Source organism: Nuphar pumila, chromosome 2 (genome assembly GCF_984573655.1).
Source record: "Nuphar pumila chromosome 2, dmNupPumi1.hap1.1, whole genome shotgun sequence".
NCBI classification, from domain to species: Eukaryota; Viridiplantae; Streptophyta; class Magnoliopsida; order Nymphaeales; family Nymphaeaceae; genus Nuphar; species Nuphar pumila.
In genome coordinates, this window is record NC_143250.1 from 6,309,920 (window position 1) to 6,331,149 (window position 21,230).

The 21,230-nt window shown below is 34.5% G+C and overlaps 1 protein-coding gene across 1 annotated transcript in view; it reads right to left on the minus strand.

The window, feature by feature from the left end:
* Positions 1 to 21,230, minus strand: part of LOC149844599 (ABC transporter C family member 2-like) — a 191,488-nt gene that overhangs the window by 24,369 nt on the left and 145,889 nt on the right. Inside the window, exons 20-23 of the mRNA XM_089994906.1 lie at positions 11,426 to 11,829; positions 9,280 to 9,460; positions 8,819 to 9,142; positions 4,978 to 5,734 (exon numbers count right to left, since the gene is read on the minus strand). Coding sequence (XP_089851032.1) covers positions 4,978 to 5,734; positions 8,819 to 9,142; positions 9,280 to 9,460; positions 11,426 to 11,829 — 1,666 coding nt within the window. The remainder of the gene's footprint in view (positions 1 to 4,977; positions 5,735 to 8,818; positions 9,143 to 9,279; positions 9,461 to 11,425; positions 11,830 to 21,230) is intronic.

Genomic DNA, 21,230 nt, shown 5'->3' on the forward strand with positions numbered 1-21,230 from the left:
AAACTATCATTTTTCCCTATGTCACCTCAGAGTATCAGTTGGCAGACTTCTTCACCAAAGCTCTTCTTGCTCCTTGTTTTCTATTTCTTCTTAGCAAACTTTCGGTTCTCTCCATGTAAAGTTTGAGGGGTGTGTTAAAATATATATATATATATATATATGTTTATTCCAAAATACCCGATAGGGGTATTTTGGTCTTTTCATATATTATAAGTTGTTCTTTATAAATAACTTATTTTTTAGGCTTTTTACTTTTTTATTTATCATTTATCATTTTTCTCTTTTTGAGACCCTTGGGGACCCACACTTTGTAGTTACGGGGTCTCCAACGATCATAAATATAACCATTGGGGCTCTCCCCAATGACCCTCCCTCTCTCTCATTCTTTATGTATATAAAGAGGAGTGTTCCCCTCTGTTTTGTAGTTGTTCTCTCACTCTCTTTCAATAATATTTCCGCTTTTTTTGCCTTTTGACATTTCTCCTTTGTGGGTTTATGTGTTTGCACTTAAAGTGCTTGTGTAATCTTCTTTGTTCTTGTCCATTGTTGGACCTACAAGTGTTTTTCACTTGTTACTTGTATTTCCGCCTATTTCGTTACAGCTTCACCATAGATGAGAACCGAAAAAACGGTGTTATTTATCCCGTGAAACTAAATGACTCCAACTATGTGAAGTGGGCATCTATTGCCAAACATCAAATTTAGAACAAACGCCTATAGGGTTTGGTAGATGGGACCGAGAAAGAGCCTAAACTCAAGCTTACCAAGATCGACAATAGTAAAGAAGTGCCACTCTAAGAGGACGATATGGCAAAGTTGTTGCCAAATACGAAAAGAAATGATAAGAACAGAGGATGGATCATTCCAAAATTATAACATGGCTCATCAATAGCATTGACTTAAAGAAGTACTCTAGTCTAGCATGCACAAGTAGGCGATGATCTACTCATTATTATGGGATGCACATCAGCACCAAATACCTGTGTAGGTGTGGGTGCGTGCATGTGTTTTTTTTTACAATATTAGCATGCAATTCCTTAAGAAGTCATTTTGTTCCGGTAAATTTAAGAACAATTGTAATTTCTTTGATAATATCTCAAATACTTTCATAAATTAAGACAATAAGAAAATTCTAAGACTCTTGATGTTTTTTTAAATGGCACATGGAAAGATGGAAACTAAGAAAAATAAATCTGATTCGGCTAGTGATGCTTGAAAGTATCTCCAAGATATGTATTCCTTAAAGAACATCATTCATGTATGTAATCTTCAACATAAGGTTAGGACCATGACCCAAGGAGACATGAGCTAACTAAGTATGCAACCGAGATAATGTTAAAATGTAAACTGTAATATATATATATATATATATATATATATTATTTAATATTATTATATTTTCTTTTATTATTTTCATTTTCTATTTTTCTTGATTTTCTTTTTTAACATCTAGTTCAATAGAAACTAGATATTTGATCTAGTCAAGTTCATGTTGGAACTTGACTGTGCAAATAGTTGTTGGACTGTAGTCTAACAGCTATAATAAATGTTGTTGGACTATAGTCCAACAGCTATAATAATAAATGTTGTTGGACTGTAGTCCAACAGCTATATTAAGAGACGTTGGAATCCAATGTCTCTTTTGGAGAGCTCAAAACGAGCTCTCCTCTCTCTTCCACTTTTTTGTATATATAGGGGTGAACCCCTTCAATGTAAACTACTATGCTTCTTAAGCATTTTGTTCATGAATAAAGTATTATTTATTTTTCAAGTGTTCTTCCTTTTATACCCTTTCAAGGGTCATGCTTGTAGTGTCTCCAATAGACACTTGTTTGTGAGTTATTTGTGCATTTGTTGAAGACCACCATTTCATTACAGATAATAGAAAGATCGGATCTTACAGATGAAAAGAAATTTGATAATACAAAAATGAAGAAAGATGATAAAGAACCTCAAAAAGATCTAACTCCGTACCACCAAATGATTGGAGCCTTAACTTACCTTTCTATTACTAATCCTGATATTCCAACATTCCCCCACTATAGTACATATGAGTGTTGTAATGAAGATATGCTTTGGTGTGCCAATTATGAGCAAGAGAACACTTAGAGAATATGACCTCTTATGGGTCAAGACATGAAAACACTAGAATAAGCCACTAAGAGCTGAGAACACATAAAAATAATGAATATTATTGAGGAATAATCCCTTGGAGAAATGTTACAAAATGAGACGGGGCAGGCCCCATTATATTAAAGAGGGAGCTCATAGAGAGCCGTTGGGACCTACCCAACGGCTAGAAATCTAGTCGTCGGGTAGGGTCCAACGACTCTTGGTTAATTACCCAAAAGCCCATGAAGGCTGGGAATTATTACATTAAAAAGAAAAAAATAAAAACAGAAAAATAAAAATAAAAAACACTTATTTCTGTTGTATATGAGAAAAGACCAAAATACCCATGAACTATGAATATATAGAAATGTATGAAAATGCATATATATACATATATATTTATATTTAACTGTTAGATATATTAAAGATATAATTAATCAAGGCTTATTTTTATCATCTTCATCCTCATTAGATGTTATTGTATTTTTGGACTCTGACTGGAGAGGAGATATGAATGAGCATCGCTCAAACACCGATTTTTGTAGGTGATTCCTTGATATCTTGGAAATGCAAAAAGCAACAGGTCTCCCTATCCTCTACAGAAGCCGAATATCGTGTCATGGCCACTACGACTTCTGAATTAGTGTGGTTGATACAACTACTTGAAGATTTGAGAGTTTACATAACTGAACCTTCAAAATTAAGTTGTGACAACAAGAACACAATTTATATTGCAAGCAATCATACATTTCATGATATGGATTGTCACTATGTCTGAGAAGAATTCCTGAAGACCATCACTCTTCCATATGTGTCATCCGAGTATCAATTTGTGGACTTCTTCACTAAGGCACATCCATCTCCCACATTCCACTTTCTTCTAGGCAAACTCTCGGTTGTCAACCCACGAGTTTGAGGGGGGGTGTCAGAAAATATGTATTTCCTATATATATATATTCACCTTTGTAATAGGCATACAAATAAGATGCCTAATGAGTGGAGGAAAAGTACTTTGGTGCCTTTATATAAGAATAAGGGTGATATACAAGATTGCACAAACTATCGTGGTATAAAACTCATGAGTCATACTATGAAACTTTGGGAGAGGGTGATTGAGTCTAGGTTGAGGAAGGTTGTCATGATATCGGAGAATCAATTTGGTTTTATGCCTGAAAGATCAACTATGGAAGCTATACATCTTCTTAGACAACTTATTGAAAGATATAGAGAGAGGAACAAAGATTTGCATATGGTTTTTATTGATTTAGAGAAGGCATACGATAGAGTACCTAGGGACGTTCTCTGGTGGACAATGATGAAGAAATGTGTTTCTCTCAAGTACATTAGTATATATAAAGATATGTATGAAGGAGTAGTAACCAATGTCCGCACTTGTGGAGGGGTGACAACCAATTTTCCGATAACGGTTGGGTTACATCAAGGATCTGCTTTAAGCCCTTTTCTATTTGCGATAGTGATGGATGAGCTTACGAGATCAATTCAAGAAAATGTACCGTGGTGTATGTTGTTTGTTGATGATATTGTTTTGATTGATGAGTCTAGAGTTGGGGTTAATGCTAAGTTAGAATTATGGAGACAGACATTGGAAGCTAGAGGTTTTAAGTTGAGTAAGAGTAAGACTGAATATATGGAATGTCGGTTTAGTAAGCAACGAAGTAGTGATGGGAGTGTAGTGAAGCTTGGTGAGCAAGAAATACCGGTGAATGATTATTTCAAATATTTGGGATCCATCATTCAAAAGTATGGAGAAATTGATGGAGATGTAAATCATAGGATAAAGGTTGGGTGGATGAAATGGAAAAGTGCAACTGGAGTGCTGTGCGATCGTAGAATGCCATTGCGGTTGAAGGAAAAGTTTTATAGGACGACTATTAGGCCCGCTTTACTATGGTACGGAATGTTGGGCTGCCAAGAGACATCATATTCAAAAAATGAGTGTAGCTGAGATGCGGATGCTTAGATGGATGTGTGGAAATACAATAAAAGATAAGATTCGGAACGAAGAGATAGGTAAGAAGGTAGGTGGTGCACCCATTGAAAATAAGATGCGAGAGAATCGTTTACGGTGGTTTGGGCATATTCGGCGAAGGCCTAATGATGCTCCAGTTAGAAGGTTGGAGAAATGGGAAAATATATTAGTTAAAAGAGGTCGGGGTAGGCCTAGGAAGACTTGGATGGAGATGATAGGAAAGGATATGAATGCTTTGAACCTCACCGAGAACATGGCATTGGATAGAAATGATTGGAGGAAAAGGATTCATGTGGAAGACCCAAAATGAATTTCTTTTTTTGGTTCATATCGCTGACCCCAATTGTTTTGGGATGAAGGCGTAGTTGTTGTTGTTGTTGTACCTTTGTAATAGGCATACTGTCTAGGGGTGTTTATGTAATTTTCCCTTGTAATAGGAATCTGTCCACTAGGAACAGATTTGATTTTTATATATTTATTTATTTTTATTTTTTATGCTTTAGGGATTTTATCTTTTGAACAAAGGCATTTTTGTTCTCAACCATGTAGCCGTTGGGAGCTCCTCAATGGCTACAAGTCCTCTCTCTCTTATGTACTCAATAAAAAGGTGTCCCCTGCCCCTTGTTCTTTTATGCATTTTGTGTGCATTTAATTTTAAATAAAGATTACATTTTTTTATCTTTTGTGTGTTAGCCCTTTGTGGCTTAGTGTATTTTGCCATAAGTGACTTTTGTGATTGTGCACCTTGTAGCCCTTTAGTGGCATGCACATCTTGTTTCATTACATAGGGGTGCAAACTTTTTAGTGAAGTCAATTTGTTTAAAGGCTATTTTATTGAAATAAAAGCAATACACATTGTTGTAATGAACTGTTACCTGAAAAAAGAACTGGCGATTGTGGTATTATTCCAAGAGCTTTCCTCAAGTCTTCTAGGCCAAATTTGGCAACATCATAATCATCAATGAAAACTCTACCTTGCTCCAGCTCTACAATACGAAATAGTGCATTGAGCATGCTAGATTTTCCTGCTCCTGTTCTTCCAACAATTCCAACCTTTTCACCTTGTAAAACTGTAAAAGATAAACCATGCAAAACAGGTGGAAGCTCAGGTCTGTATCTCAAGAAAACATCCTCAAACTTTATAGTTCCCAATGCAGGCCATCCAGGTGGGGGTTGGTTGCTTTCAACAACAGAAGGAGCTTCAGAGGGCAATTCTACGTATCTTCCAACTCTCTCAACAGCATTTAAACTGTTCTCTGCCAAACTTGCCAGTCTCAAAACTGCGGTTAACAAGCTTGTTATATTTAAAGCATAAGTGAGAAGCAGACCCATACTTGATGCAAATGCCTGCTGATTGCTTGCACGCTGGTTTTGCATGACTGCAAAAGTTGCAATTAACCATATCATAGTTCCTCCCAATGTTTCCAATCGGATAGAAACCCATCTGTTAGCACTCATGTTGACAAGGGTAAATCTCACATTGTTGTCCATTGCTTTCCCATTAATGTTAGCCATCCTGTCATATGCCTTGTATGCACGGATTGTAGACAAACCATTCAATGCTTCTCCAAATTGAGCATAAACAGGCGATCTAGTTACAGAGTCCATACGCTTTACTTCGCGCGCAGTACTCTGCACATGTAAATGATTAACATTGTAAACAAAAATTAGGAAATTCTGCATGGATTTGATGTAGGAGAAAGCTTTCCAATAAAAGTTAGCCTAACAGGCTTGATGCAACTAGATAGATGACAGTACAACTGTTAACTTAATATGATAACTAAGAGGTGCATGACTATTCATACATGCATTATGCTCAGAAAAATTGCACTTCAGTAATAGACATACATTATGCAGCTTTCAGACCTTTCCCTGGACATGAACATTAGTATGTCTGGCACAAAACAGTTTCTTGAAAGAGGCATAATCAGCCAGACTCAGAAATAAGATATGATATGATATCATATCATATCATAAAGTCTTTCTACATAAAAAATTCAAAAAACACTCAACAAATCATGAAAAAATCTAAAAAATCCATAACATAAAGAAATGATAAATTACATAAGACAATCATAAAATCCCATATCTAACAATTATGAGTATCATAAGACATCAAACATCCAATAATCAAGATAGTATGCTATGAATGACATCAGTATCTCACAAGAAAAATGCAAACTACGAAATAACATAAATATTAAAGAACGAAACTAAGCTTACAAGTCACAAGATTCATAATAGTGTGAGCTAACATAAACAAAAACAACATAAAAAAGTGTTCTTCAATACTTAAAAGTTTTACTTAACAAGTTTTTTTCAAAATTCAAACAAAAACAAACTAGACAATGTCAATCCTGATTATCATCATCATCTTCTTCTTTTTCTTCATCTTGCACGAAATCACCCTCAAATGACCCTTAAGCTGCTTAGGAATGAGTATGAATTGGCTCTAAGGGGGCTTATATATTTCAAAAAGAAAAGACAAAAACAGTGCAACTAAAACTGCATTTATTGCATATCATACAATATGCCCTAAGGTGAATCATAAGATGCACATGATACAAGTACAATACACCTGTATAGAGACACACATGTGTATCATATTGGACTACGTAATAGACACATGTATTGTAAAAACCAAAAATTTTCGCTAATAAATATATTACGAAATATGCAATTTGGGCCTCAGATCCACATTTCGGATCTAGGACCCATAAAGTGGTCTTTATATCCACATCTATAATAAAACTAATAATAAATGAATAAAATTTTAAATTTTTTTAAATTAATCCGAGGATCCACAGTTGGATCCAACTTGTGGATCCATATCGTTTGGGGTCGGTTTATGGGTCTCGGATCCTGACCCGAGCCGCGCCCTGTGTAACAGTTTTTTTTTTAAAAAAAAGGGGCAACCCGATAAGTCTGTAGCAGAACAAAAAAGGAAAGGGGCAGGGGGGGGGGGGGGGGGTTACGCAGAGCGTAACCGACCCTGTGCCTCTCGGCAAGGGAGGGGGTTTGGGCCGATCTAAATCATTTGATTTGGAGTCTCATGTTCGGTTGGCTTGAGGAAAAGAATCTCATACAAATGAGATTAATTTTCTTTTGTTTGGTTATTGTGACATGGATTCATTTTCTCATGTTTTAAAAAATTGGATTATGGATTACATATACACAATTGGATTCGTATATCCATTGAATTCAGTAATAAAATCCTAAACTGAATCCAAAACTGATTATTAATCAGATTCAATCTCCTTTACCAAATTTGACAGACCAGAATTTCATCCAGATTGGATATCAAATAACATCCGATCCATTGACATCCCTCGTTGAGCTATCCAAATTCCAAAAAATACCTAGACCAAATTAACCATAGAGTAGGGAAGGAGTGATTAATGGTAAGGGTGCAAACGGATTGGATATAGTCTGCATCATAGTTAATACGGATTCGGATTTTAGTCAGAATTTTAGGCAGTAAGCCCAAATCCCCAGAACGTGAAATGGATCCAATGCAATAGATTTCAATCTAAATCAAAATTTTATTCAAGGCGTAGTGAGAATAAGATGAAAACATGCATTTTTATAAGTCTGAACAGAATTTGAGAATCAATCTGAAAGAGTGGACCCATATAAGTCTGAATCTGATCCAAAAACACATTTATGATTTAAAAAAATAATAATATATCCAAAAAAGAATGTACTGGATTCAGAATAGAAGATCCATTTACACCGCTAGATGATGGAGAGGGGGATTGTGGTTGTTTAGCACAAGGGATGAGAATGATGAAGGATGTTGAGTTACAATGCTGGCCCTGTTGATGTAATGCCAGGTAAGGGCAATAACTGATCAAATATCAAAATGCATGTGGTACAGTTAGGGAATTGTAGCACAATATGCTTTAAAAATAAAACAAAGGTTAATTGTTTTTTATTTCATTAGTGTTATTGTTAACTGTTAAAAATTATATATATATATATATATATATATATATATATATATATATATATATATATATATATATATATATATATATACACCCTCCAGCACCCCCATACCCAAGTTTTTTTAAAGTGCCACATCAGCGCACCCGCACCAATGTGACATAAGACCCCCATCATTCTAAACAAAATTTGAAAGAATGGGCATATCCAAAAAGAGAGCAGGATTCCTCCTTGCAACGCAACTTACTACTTGCCATGTAGGTAAATTCCTCCTTAGATCGAGCTGAGCAGAAATGCAAGTGATATGATAATAATTCAGTAATCTAAATGCTATATATGTAAATACCTACTACAAGTTGCAGCAAGTAACCAACCCTGTGTTTAAATCTGATAACAAACAACTCAGTAAGCTTTTTTATCCGTCCAATGACTAATAATTGTATGGCTGTATCATATAAACAGCATTTTATTAGTTACAATGTTCGGATCATGTATAATTTGTCTTTGCTGTTAATAGTTTCTTTTTCTTCTCAGGATTCAAGTTCTGCAAAGTCCAACACAAATTACATTTTAACCAGCAGCACCAACAAAAAAATGATATGCTTCGAAGTCTGTAATTTCAATAAAAAGGCACCAAAGAAATCAGATTCCAACAGTTGATTTCCCATCCTAACAAAAGTGTAATAGGATAGCAAAGAGCACAAAAAACTACAGGAGATTGTTGTATACAAGTAATTTCAGTCAATTCACCCGTGATATATGGTCACATACCTGGTAGTACAAGTAAGCTGAATAGAATAGGATCAGTAGGGGCATAATGGCCCACAAGGATATAGTGCTCACAATTCCAATAAGTACAAATGTTGAAAGAAGCTGGAACATTTGGCTCAGAAACATGCTGACAAAGACAGCAACGTTCCGATCTATATCTGCCAAATCTTTAGCAAACCTATTAATGATCCGCCCAATTGGATTGGTATGGAAAAACACCATTGGAGCTCTCAATATTGAATTTAACATTTCATCATGAAGCCTTTTGGCAGCATAAAGACTTGAAATAATCACGGAAAATGAGTTGATCAAGGTCACAAGTACCTGAAATAGTGAAAGAGCATAAATAGGAAAAATCTTCAAGAAACAGTACAATGTATAGCAAAGCTTAAAATCGCAGATAACAAAGAAAACATTTCTAAGAAAACAATGAAATTTAACTATTAACCAATTGGTGATACCTGACTAAAAGATAGAAGAGCATATATCATATTGTAGAAACCTTGCCCATGGCTCTTTAAAGAGCTTTGGTCTGTCCATACACTCAGCCATGTACTGCTAGAAACTCGAAGAACCTCAATTGAGATATAGCAAGTAAAAATGATTATAATCACCCACCACCCTCCTAATGCATTTTTATACCTGTAGAAAGAGGATCATAAAAAACTAAAGTTTACATGATAATATGAAGTTCTGAGAAAATCCAATTAGATATCATCCTAAACTATGTCACATAGGTGCAGGTGCAAGTCAGTTGCAGGTGCTAAGGGTGAGACATGACAATTATCGAAAAACTTGTGTGCAGGGGTATATCCAAAATTGTTCAAATTTGAAAGACTTGGGAACTTATAATTGTATAATTGTAAATGCATTACAAATGCATTCTCCTATTATATATATATGGGAAGGGGAAAGGCACAACCACTTTTAAAAATAATTTTTAGATGTCTTTTCTGGAAATCTAACCATGTGGATGTGATCTCCATGATCCAAAACCTACGAACTGGTTCTTATAACAAATTTTTTTGATGTGTATGTAGATTTTATAATGTGCTAAAAATCAATGGTTTGAAATTTTTGAAAATATATACATTATAAAATCCTATAGATACATCGAAAAAATTGTCATAAGAGCCATTTTTTAGGTTTTTAATCATGAAGAATACATCTGCATGGTTAGAATTGCCAAGAAAACACATTTAGAAATTATTTTTAAAAGTGGTAGGACCGTACAACGGTTGCACCTTCTCCCTTCCAATATATATTGTCAATATTTGATGTATTTTTGTTATATATATATATATATATATATATATATATATATATATATATATATTGTATGTATGGACATGTCTGTATATACTAATACATATACTTGTATGTACATATACTCGTATATACATACAAGTATATGTATACATGTATGTATATATTGTAATAGAATGACAATGAAGTAATACAAAAGGGTTATAAGCCAATACCACACGCCAATAAGGGCAATACAAATGCACTAAGGCAAAGAGTATATGAGAGCAAGAGAGCTACACATCAAAAATATAAATTTTATTAAAAGTAATGTTCAATAAAGGCATACATTACAATGGGCAGGCTGCCCATATAAATACACATAATGAGAGAGAGAGAGAGAGAAACAGCCAACTAGAAGTTAGACATGTCTAACGGCTAGTTTAACAGCTAGTTAGAAATAAAATAAAAAATAAAAATCAAAGAAACACAATTAAAATAAATTATACATAATACATATATATACTAAATATACATATGTATATACATAAAAGGTATATATACATATATAAATATGTATATACTTTACAAATGACTACAAAATGCATTTAACCAAAGGCACAAGAACAACAAAACAGGATTTAAGAACAATGAGAAATTAAAAAAATATAAATTGTTATTTATTCAAAAAGCTCATACTTACAAGCAACAGAAGCTCACACTTATGCACTTGTATTTACAATAAACACACTCATCCATCTCTTGCTCACACAATAGGAAAAATGGACTGTGGAAATTCAATTATGGGTTAGTGTGATTTTGGCCATTTTCATCTGATTTAAGGAGGCGTGTGTAACATGGGATCGATTGAGATAGCTGGAAGGTAAGTTCACACTATCATAACCAATGGATCTCAGCTTAGAATCCCACAGGAGTTCTCTCCCAGCTTGGGTATCCAATAAACAAATAGGAGACTTACACAAGTTGAAATAGAAAATATAATGTGAAATCTTTATAGCACATGGTAAAAGACCTCTCAAGAGAATACTTTACACACACACACACACACACACACACACACACACACACACACACACACACACACACACACACAAAGCTTTCTAATGTCATAGAACTAAATTGCCAAGAAATCAATTTGTTATCTTGTGAGTATGTTCCAGCTAACCACACCTGTTTCATATATATATATATATATATATATATATATATATATATATATATATATAGAGAGAGAGAGAGAGAGAGAGAGAGAGAGAGAGAGAGAGAGACGCAAATACACACACACACAAAGCTTTCTATTGCCATAGAACTAAATTGCCAACAAATATATCAATTTGTTACCTCATGAGTACATTCCAGCTAACCACACCTGTTTCACGTTCCTCCTGCTTGATAAGAACAGACTTTTCTTCCCCTTTTTTAGCAGGTTTATTTCCTTTCAGAAAACCACCATTAACCCTCGGCTCCCCATTGGTTTCGCCATTTACAGTAGGTTTCAGAAGCTTTTCGCCACCAACATTACCTTCTACCTTTCCTTCCACATGATCTTCCATTTTCCCAGCATTTTCCATTAGTTTTTGGAATAAGACACTGTTACCGGTTAGTGCTTCAAAAGTTCCTTGTTCTTTCACCATTCCTTCATGAACTAGAATAATCAAATCCACATAAGGGAGAAAATGTAGCTGATTTGTGACTAGGACTCTGGTTTTTCCTTGCAATTTATTCTTGATGCATTTATCAAAAACCTGAACAAGAATTAGGCCAGTAACTTCTTAAGTTGTGCTAACTATAAATGTTAAGTCCTAATTATAAAACAAGAATTAAAGCAAGCTGCCCATAATTAGAGATGCAATTAGACCATCTTATAAGGGAAAAAGAAAAGAAAAGCTTTGTAAGTGTCTGCATGCACTTCAGATTAGAATTTCATGCCAAGAAAGGCATCTAACTCAGGTAATATGTTTTTTATACATAGGCTACATGGTGGTTGCATCATTGTTAAGGCTTCTAAAAAAACATAAGAAGATACTCAACAAACGTAAAAAGATCAGCTTCTTATCCATCTATGAGAACAATGAGAGATCCAAATCGTGCCAATATAAACACAGAAATTCTTGAAAGAACAATAGAGCATCATTTAAAAAGAATCAAACATCTGCAACCAACTTAGCTCATGATAATCTCAAATGACATAAGAAATGTTGTTCTTGAGGTAAGTTAGTTCCCATCATTTTCTTGATTTACAAAAGCTCATGATATGGTTTCAAAGGACTTAATATGTTCAATGATACAAAGCAAAGATATCTTAAATGGATATCATAGACTTTAGAATGCATGTATACAGGGATGTCAATGGTCTTGGTTGGGGTTAGACATCCAACAGGCCTGGACCTGTTCACGTTAATGTGTGTGTGTGTAACATAGATATGATCTACATGTTTTTAGTGAGAACCGGTTTTTGAATCGCCAAAATCCAAACAGTAAATAGGTTTTTCCAGCGATGCAAAAATTAACGATTATAAATGTACTGATTTTTCCTGACTCAAAAATATATTTTTTCATAAAAAAAACATGTTCCAATGGTTGATTCCCACTAAAACCATGATGAACACATCTATGAAGCTCATAGACCACCATCCCACGTAGCGAATCATGCCAAAGGAGTTACAACATATCTCTTCCCTTGAATGCATGAATCTTGGTGAAAATCTAACATGGTATCAAGCTATGTTTTAGTGACAACAACATCCATCAAACATGTGTAGAGAGATCATTTTCCTTTTCTTCTTTTCAAGCCATTGAAAGATCTTGTTTCTCTTCTTTTCTTAATCCCTCTACTAATCTTTTTTCCTTTTGCAAAATCTCTACCCTTTTCTTTTTAATCCATCTCTTGATTCCCACTTACGCCAATCATTTCATTCTTCCCACTCTTGAAACCCACATTTTCTTACCATAATCTAATTTCAAACTTTTCTTTCATATTTTATTCTTTTATTGGTTTTATCGTGAGAATTAGGATACATTTCTCTTTTTACTCCTTCATACTAGGGCAATGTTTAATGTGAGATTTAAAGATTCTTTCTCATGCTAAATTCTTGGTCACATGATAAAGATCTGTAATGTTTTTGTGTGCATAAATGACTGACATGTTCAGCAAGAAAGTAAAAAATGCAGATCCAGCTATTTTGGCTGCCACTTGCTATTTTTACTGCTGCATTGTTGCTTTGGTAACCCATCTTATTTGTGGGTGTCTCCTGCTTGCGTTCTTTATTTGATTCTGTTTTTTACATCTTATTTCTAAAAACTAATGGATTTAATTTATTCCGATCCATTTTATCTTTCAATTTTCTGAATTAGCTTGTTTTCAAAAAATTGAATGATTCTAATTTCTTCACCTGGAAAAGACAAATAAGTTAATAACCACCTTTATCAGAAGGCAAGATCCCTTTTGACACCTTGATGGGTTTATCATGATCCTTCCAAAATCCATTCTTCAAGAAGAAAAAAAGTTAAAAAGGTTCTCACATCTATCAAAGTTACAGCCAAAATAGATGTTGATCACCTATATCACGTCCATGTTATCCCAACAGATGCTGATTGGAGTACATAATGATTGTACAGAGATGGAGTTATGAATCAAGGCTCATGTACCTCAGGAAGGAATTTCACCCTTTGATCAGAGATTTCATGTCTATTATGGAAAATATAAACAAGGTGTTTTCCAGTGCTTGTATCATTAAAAGAGCTGCAGCCGAAATGGCTGTTGTATGATATGTTAATAGCTTAGCAAGGACATCGGATAGGATATCAGGAGTCCCATTAGGTGTTAGTCACTGGAACCTCTCACGAGCGAGGATGAGGTGGTGAAGTCGTCAACTTCTTATACATGCCTTCAATTTGTCTAAGTCAAACAAGCAAGATCTATGACACAGTCATTTAGGACATTGTAGTTGTTTTTTTCATGAAAGATTGGTCTCTAGAGGTTTTATATCTAAGTGCAGTTTCACGTCTGAGTCTGATGATGTTATTTGTTCTAGTTGTCAATTGTGCAAAAATCATGTATTTCATTTTAATTCATTAAATAAAAGGACTTTGAACTTTGAAGCCATTTGAAATTATTTAAACTCTAATGTTTGGGGGCCTACACCCAAAGACTCTATTAGGGCTAGTCGATACTATGTTACTTTTATAGATGATTATTCTCATTATGCCTGAATATACTTCATGAAGCATAAATCCGAAGTATTTGATCTGTTCTGAAAGTTTCATACTTTTATTCAAAGTCATTTTTTCATGTGAATCTTAAATTTCCAATTTGATGGAGGCAAATATTCATCAAAGGAGTTACATTGATTTTCTACAAATTAATGGGATTAATCGAAGGATGCCTTTCCCATGTATGCCTCAGCAAAAGTGAATTGACAATGATTTGCACTAGTAATACTCCTATTCTCTATGGAATATGATCCAAAATCCAAATGTATTCTTGTATCAAGAAATGTTGCATTTAATGAAGCCTCCTCCCCAAATAATTCTGGAAGTGACTTATTGCAGGAAGTTCATCCTAATGGTGCAGCAATGTGAACTCTATCAACCATGGATGAATGCAGGGCCTTCTTATATGTTGTTGATGATTCTTATGTTCAAGAGAACACCTCCTATGGCAATGGACAGCATGTCGAAAGTCTTTAGTCACAAGAAAACTAGCAGTTGCATGAACGAAGTTGCCAAAATCAAGAGAGCCAAGAAGGCTTTGTTTATACAAGAAGGAAAAAAGAACCACTTAGCTCTAATAGACAGCAAGAAAACATTTGGCAGAAAACTATGATCAATCAGACTAATTGGAGAAGATCAAATGAGTTGAAGCACCCAATTGAGAGATCGTTTAACATGAAAATTTTCGTGTCGATCATCAAGCATTTTTTTAACTCAGGTTGAGCAACAAGAGGAATCTAGATCCTTTTCTCAACTTGCAAATTGTAGAAAATGGATAGAAGCTATGAATGAAGAAATAGGAGCAGTGCATGAGTGCCAAAAATGGAAAGAGGATAGCAAATAAAAGTATAATTCGATCAAAATGGGTGTCATGTATTAAGATATGAGTTCTTTTATATATATTGTTAAGTTGTACATGTATATATGTATGTGTGTGTATTTTCATACCTATATATATTTTTGGTTCATATTGTACATATATATATATATATATATATGTATATTTTAATTAAAATGTTGTAATAGGTACTTACCCATTAGAGGCATTTTGGTTATTTCAGTCCTTGTAATAGAATGTGCCCATTAGGGGCACATTAGAACTTTTACTTTATTCTTTTTTTGTCATTTTATGTTTTCTATTGAGACTATTTAGTCAAATACCTAATAGAGTTGTTGGAACAGTCCAACGGCTCTATTGAGGTCTCCCTCTCTCTTGTATGTATATAAATAGGGGCTTTTATCCCCTTTCATTTCTTAATGCTTCCCTTAAGCATTCATGCTCAATAAGACGAATAATTTTTATGTTTGTGTTCTTCACTTTGTTTTTTTAATGTTTTGAATGCACTTAGTGCTTGTGTTGTGCCCAGTATTATTAAAAATGTGCCTCAAGGCACAAAAAGCACACCTCACTTCAAGGTGAGGAGCCTTTTGCCTTAGGCACTAGAAAAGAGTGTTTTTGCCCCAAGGCAAATGGCTCATATGCTATGAGGTATAGCGTATGCCTTAGGGCAAAGCACGCCTCAACATGAGGCATGCGCTTTTTACAACGTCTGGTCAAATGGGAAGAGATGTGCCTCGACCCTAATTAGGGTCGGGGCCTCTCTCTTTTTCCCTGCTCACTCTCTCCCTACTCTCTCTCACTTTATCTCTCCCCCTCGTCTCTTTCTCTCCCTCCCTATCCGCATAAAGGAAGAAGAAGACGAAGAAAAAGGTACACTCTCATCTTTCTCTCTTTGTTCTCTCTCAGGTCTTGTCTATAGCGAGGAGAAGAAGAAGGCTCGAAGGCACGACCCCAACCAAGTGCGCTCTCACCTCTCTCTTTCTCATCTCTTTGTCTCTCAACTCTTTGTTCTCTCTCTCGGGTCTCGGTTACAGTGAGGAGAAGACGAAGGCTCGAAGCCTCAACCCCAACCAAGTACGCTCTCATCTCTCCCTCTCATCTCTTTGTTCTCTCTCTCTCTCGAGTCTCGGTTGCAGCGAAGAGAAGAAGACTCAATCTCAACCAGGTATGCCGACCCTTTTTAGCTTTTTTTTCTCTCTTATTCTTTTGTTCTTATATATATAACTTTTCTCTTGAGGGTGTGTAGGCGTACTTTTCAAATATATTCAATCGTCTGGTAATTGCTTTTTGTTGGCAAGTTGGGGTTAGAAGGACCCCTAACAGTTTACTCCAAATAAGCACACATACAACAATGACTATGAACCTTTGATTCTCCCTTTGATCAAACTGTGGTAGGTATGGAGCAACATTGCACATCTGGTCCACTCTCCTAGGGTTTACCACGTAGAATATGAGGCTAATTAGAGCTCGATCCAAATAGGTTCCTCATCATAAAAATTAAAATTAAAAATAAAAATAAAAGAGGTAGCTTATTTTGAAGTTTCAAAGATGCCATTAATTTTATGCATTCTACCACCATGTCCATTTATCTTGAGATGAACGACTTACTGCATTCACACATCGAAACAATGCAACTACAAAAGCAAGTTGTAGTTATTGTTTGCTAGATGACATGATGTTGAGAAATTTGATTGCTAGTGATTTTGTAAATTATTTTTTTATTTAATGCTCATATTTTATTTTTTAGATACTTACATAGATCAAGTTGCATTAATGTTATTTTTACATGTTAATCTCATAATTTTCGGTATTTATTTGAGATTTTCTATTACTTATTGGTTTTTGCTTCATCAATAAAGCATTTCTTTTATTTGTTTGTATCGGTAGATATTTTTTAAGTTAAAAAAAATGTTGAGGCTTACGCTTTATGCCTTAGTTTTTGGTGAAGCACTACGCTATGTCTCAACGCTTTTCACAACATTGGTTGTGCCTTTGTGCTCTTATATTGTCCCTTAGTTGGACTTATGTATGTGCATGTGCACTTTATGTTTGTGATCTTATAAGCCCTTAGAGGCCCTCATTCTGTATTTTTGCATATTTCATTCTTGGTATTTTGCCTCTTTTGTGTCTTGGGATTTTTTTGTTCGAGTTTGTGCATCATGATCATTGTGTGGCTTGGATTCAAGGAAAATCTTGACCCTGCATGTATCTTATATTTTTAGGTGTTGTGTTATATATCTCATGCATTATGCATGAGAAAACACTCATTTTCCTTATCTTTGAAAACAATATTTTTTTTATAAAAAAACTAAAATCTTTAAATGTTTTAAAAAATTATCGTTGAATTTATTTTTATTAAATATTTAATAAGGATTATAATATTTGTTTGATCTTGTGAAATTATATGTGTATGCTTTTATGAGATCTAGTTTGAATCTTAGTTTTTCAAAACTTGATTTATTTGATATATACGTATATGATCTAGTATTCCTGAGTATGTGTTGTTGGCATTTAGACGCTATACTTAACAATTCATGGTTATAAATGTCAAATCATGTTCGTATTTATTATTGAACTTTGTTTTGTTTTGTTTTTTGAAAATTTGTTATATATTTTAAAATAATTTAAAATGGTGTTGTGTCTTTCACAAGTATAATCTTATGAAATTTTGCTTAACTTGTGTTTATTTTTTCTCTCTTTATTCTTGGTGTATTCTTATGTAAGTATTAAAAATTATGATCTAGCTTATGAATAAATAATTTTTACATTGATATTTGCTCCTGCACTTGTGATTGCCTTACATGATAAATGAGATTGTTTATTCGTGCATAAGGTATTGAGCATGATTTCTTATGGGAATCATTAACTTTAATAAATGTCTTTTGTTGTCCTTTTGTGGAACAATAGTGAAAATAAGTCCTTATTAGATCCAGACCCGACTTTGGTATTGGATCGGATCCAGATCCAAACATTGGAAGTATTGTAATTATGCTTGTTGTAAAAGGGTATTTTTGTACCCTAAAATTATGTAATTGTTATATACTCAAAACATAATACAAGGAGTGTGTGTTGAACTCTTCTTAACGTGTTTTCTCTACAGCCCCTTCTCCCAACTTTCGTTCCCTCTTCCTGCACAGGTGAACGTGAAGATATTCAAAGTTTAACATGGTATCAAAGCGGTGTTAAAGCTGGGCCTAAGTTTGCTTTCCAGAAGAATTGTCCAAAGAGGTGATCCAAGGTTTTCAAGTCAAGAAAATATCGACTCTTTAATCTCGGTTTCTGAGCGTGTCCTTCCCTCTTTCTTTTCAGTCCAGGTAAGGACATTAATGCCTCCCTTCTTTAGTTCTTCTTCAGCGTCTCCTCTTCTCTTTTCTTCCTTAGATCTGATTCTCTCAGAATCACGTCTTCCTTCTTCACTTCTATTTCAGATCTATTTCATGATTCTACTTAATGTGAAACAGATCTAGAACCCACTCTCGATCCCTTTTTCACGATCTCTTGACAAGAACAGACGCAGATTCCTGTTTTGTTTGGATTTCTTTAACCAAACAAAGTTCTTTTTGTTTGGTTTTCTTGACGTGAAAGGACGCAGATTCCTGCTTTCACGATCCTGTTTCACGATTTTGTTTAATCTAAAGTCATCGTTCCTGTGTGCTGATATTTAATATTGTGATGTTTCAGTCGACATACCTTTATTTATGTTCCATGATTTTTTGTCTTTTTAATCTAAAACCATCCTCTGTGCTGATATTCAATATTGCGTTGTTTCAGTCTGAAATACCTTTATTTATTTTATGTTTCACTATTTTCAGTCTGAAACACTCTTGCCTTGGAATGATTTTATGAATTTGATATTGATTCAATCCTTGATATACAGTTTTGATTAGTTTCCTTTTCTGATCATATTCCAAAAAAAACAAAAAAAATCGAGTGATTGTTTTCACAATTCCTTCAAATGGACTCATCTTTCTCCTCATCTTTCTCGCAATCGAGCCTTTCCTCTAATTTTCTTAGCCAATTGGTCTATGAAAAACTTAATAATTCTAATTTCTTGACCTGGAAAAGGCAGATTGTTCCTTTTATAAGGAGCCAAGATCTCTCTGGACATCTGGATGGATCGGTCTCACCCCCTCCAGAGTTCACTTCGCAGGGAAAGATGGATGATAAAGGGGCGCAATCCATTGTTCTCCACAAAAATCCAGATTATGTTGCTTGGATGAAAAGCGATCAAGCGCTAGAGACCAAGTCTTTTGTGCCACAAATCCAACTCTATTTTCTGAATATTATAACAGAAAGCATTCTTAGGTAATACCAAAAAATCCATATAATAGAGTCATCCTTCTCTACGGTCTTCCCCAATCAGCTTCCCTGACTGGTGATCCTATACCCAACAACCATGAGAAGAGAAAGAAACATTACATCCATAATCAGATATTTAAGAAACAGATAGAAGATTTAGATTTAGTTTAGGAATATATCTAACTTTTGGAATAAAAAATTGCCTAGTTTTATTAACTTTTTCAAAATTTTCTATTCCTTCTATTTCAAGAGAGGTTCCATCAGCTCTAAAAACTTTTGACACACTTGACTTATTTTTGAAACATTTGGATAAACTGTTGATATTTTGAGTCATACGAAAGAAAGCACTAGAGTCAAGAAGCCAAGGAAGGTTACTTGGATCAGAGAAGGATGAAACAGTTGCTCCGGTTAAGGCTTCAAAAGAGGAAGCGCCTTTGAGAAGAGGTTGAAGAATCTCCATTAATTGAGCCTTAGAAACTGGTGCATCTTGATCTTTGGATTCTGATTCAACAGATACAACTTTTTTTTCTTCTTTTCCTCTTAGCTCTCTTAGCTTAGGACACTGGGGCCTATAGTGCCCTGGTTCACGACAATGGTGGCAAATGACTTTTCTTTTGTCAAAGTCACCATTTTGTCTATTGAAATGAGGTGGCCTATAAGAGCGTACATGGTTTCCCAGTCTAGACATAGCTAGAACGGAATCATCTTCCGATTTTGGAGTATTTTTTCTAAGTTTGTTCTCTTCCATAGTCAATTCCTCTATGGTATCAACAATAGAAGAAACTTTTTCTCGATGAAGAAGAATCGATTTAGTCGACTCAAATTCTGGTCTTAGACTGTTTATGAATTGATAGAAATGCGTCATATCAAGTTATTTTTTACGGAGCTCAGTGTCTTCGGGACAATGCCATTTTGGCTCTAAAAGAGTCAATTCCTCCCAAAGTTCGGACAACTCATTATAATATTCTCTAATGGTTTTATCCTTTTGAGTCATTGTCTGAACCTTATTATGCAAATTGCACTCATGTGCAATATCTTTAAGGGAATACATGTTTTTAAGATATTCCCAAACTTTATTAGCATGCTCAAATTTAGCGAGGCTAGAGTATTTCTTTATGTCAACGTTATTGATTAGCCATGACATAATTTTGGCATGCCCTATCCTTCGTTCCTTCCACTTTTTCTCATATGTTGCTAAAGCTTTATCCTTTTCTCCTTTCGATAGAGGCACTTCTTTATCATTCTCAACCTTTGTGAGAATTAGTTTAGGTTCTGAATCAGAATCATTCACTATGCCCCACAACCCTTTTCCCCAAATATGGTGCTTCATGATCGAAGCCCACATTATATAATTTGTGTCATTTAATTTCATGGGCATGATGGTGATCTTATCATTATCATTTGTCTTTTACAGGAGGAAGAGAATTGTGCTTATGCACATTGTGGTTTACTTTCCACTTGATTTCATTGCATGGTAACAAAGCCAACAAAATTTTGTTAGTATTTTGCCTCTTTGGGTCATAGGACTCTTTAGTTTGAGTTTGTGATTCATGAAGGAATTGTGCTTTGATGTATGGCTTGGATTCAAGGGAGATCTTGAGCCAGTATATATCTTAAATCTTTATAGATATGATTATTTTTTACTTGAGTTGTCTATCTCATGCATTACTTATGAGAAAGCACTCATTTTTTTATTTAAACATTATTTGTTATTTTTCAAATTAATGTTTTTCAAATTTATTGTTGCATTTAATTTATAATATTTATTTGATTTTGTGAAATGATATTTATACA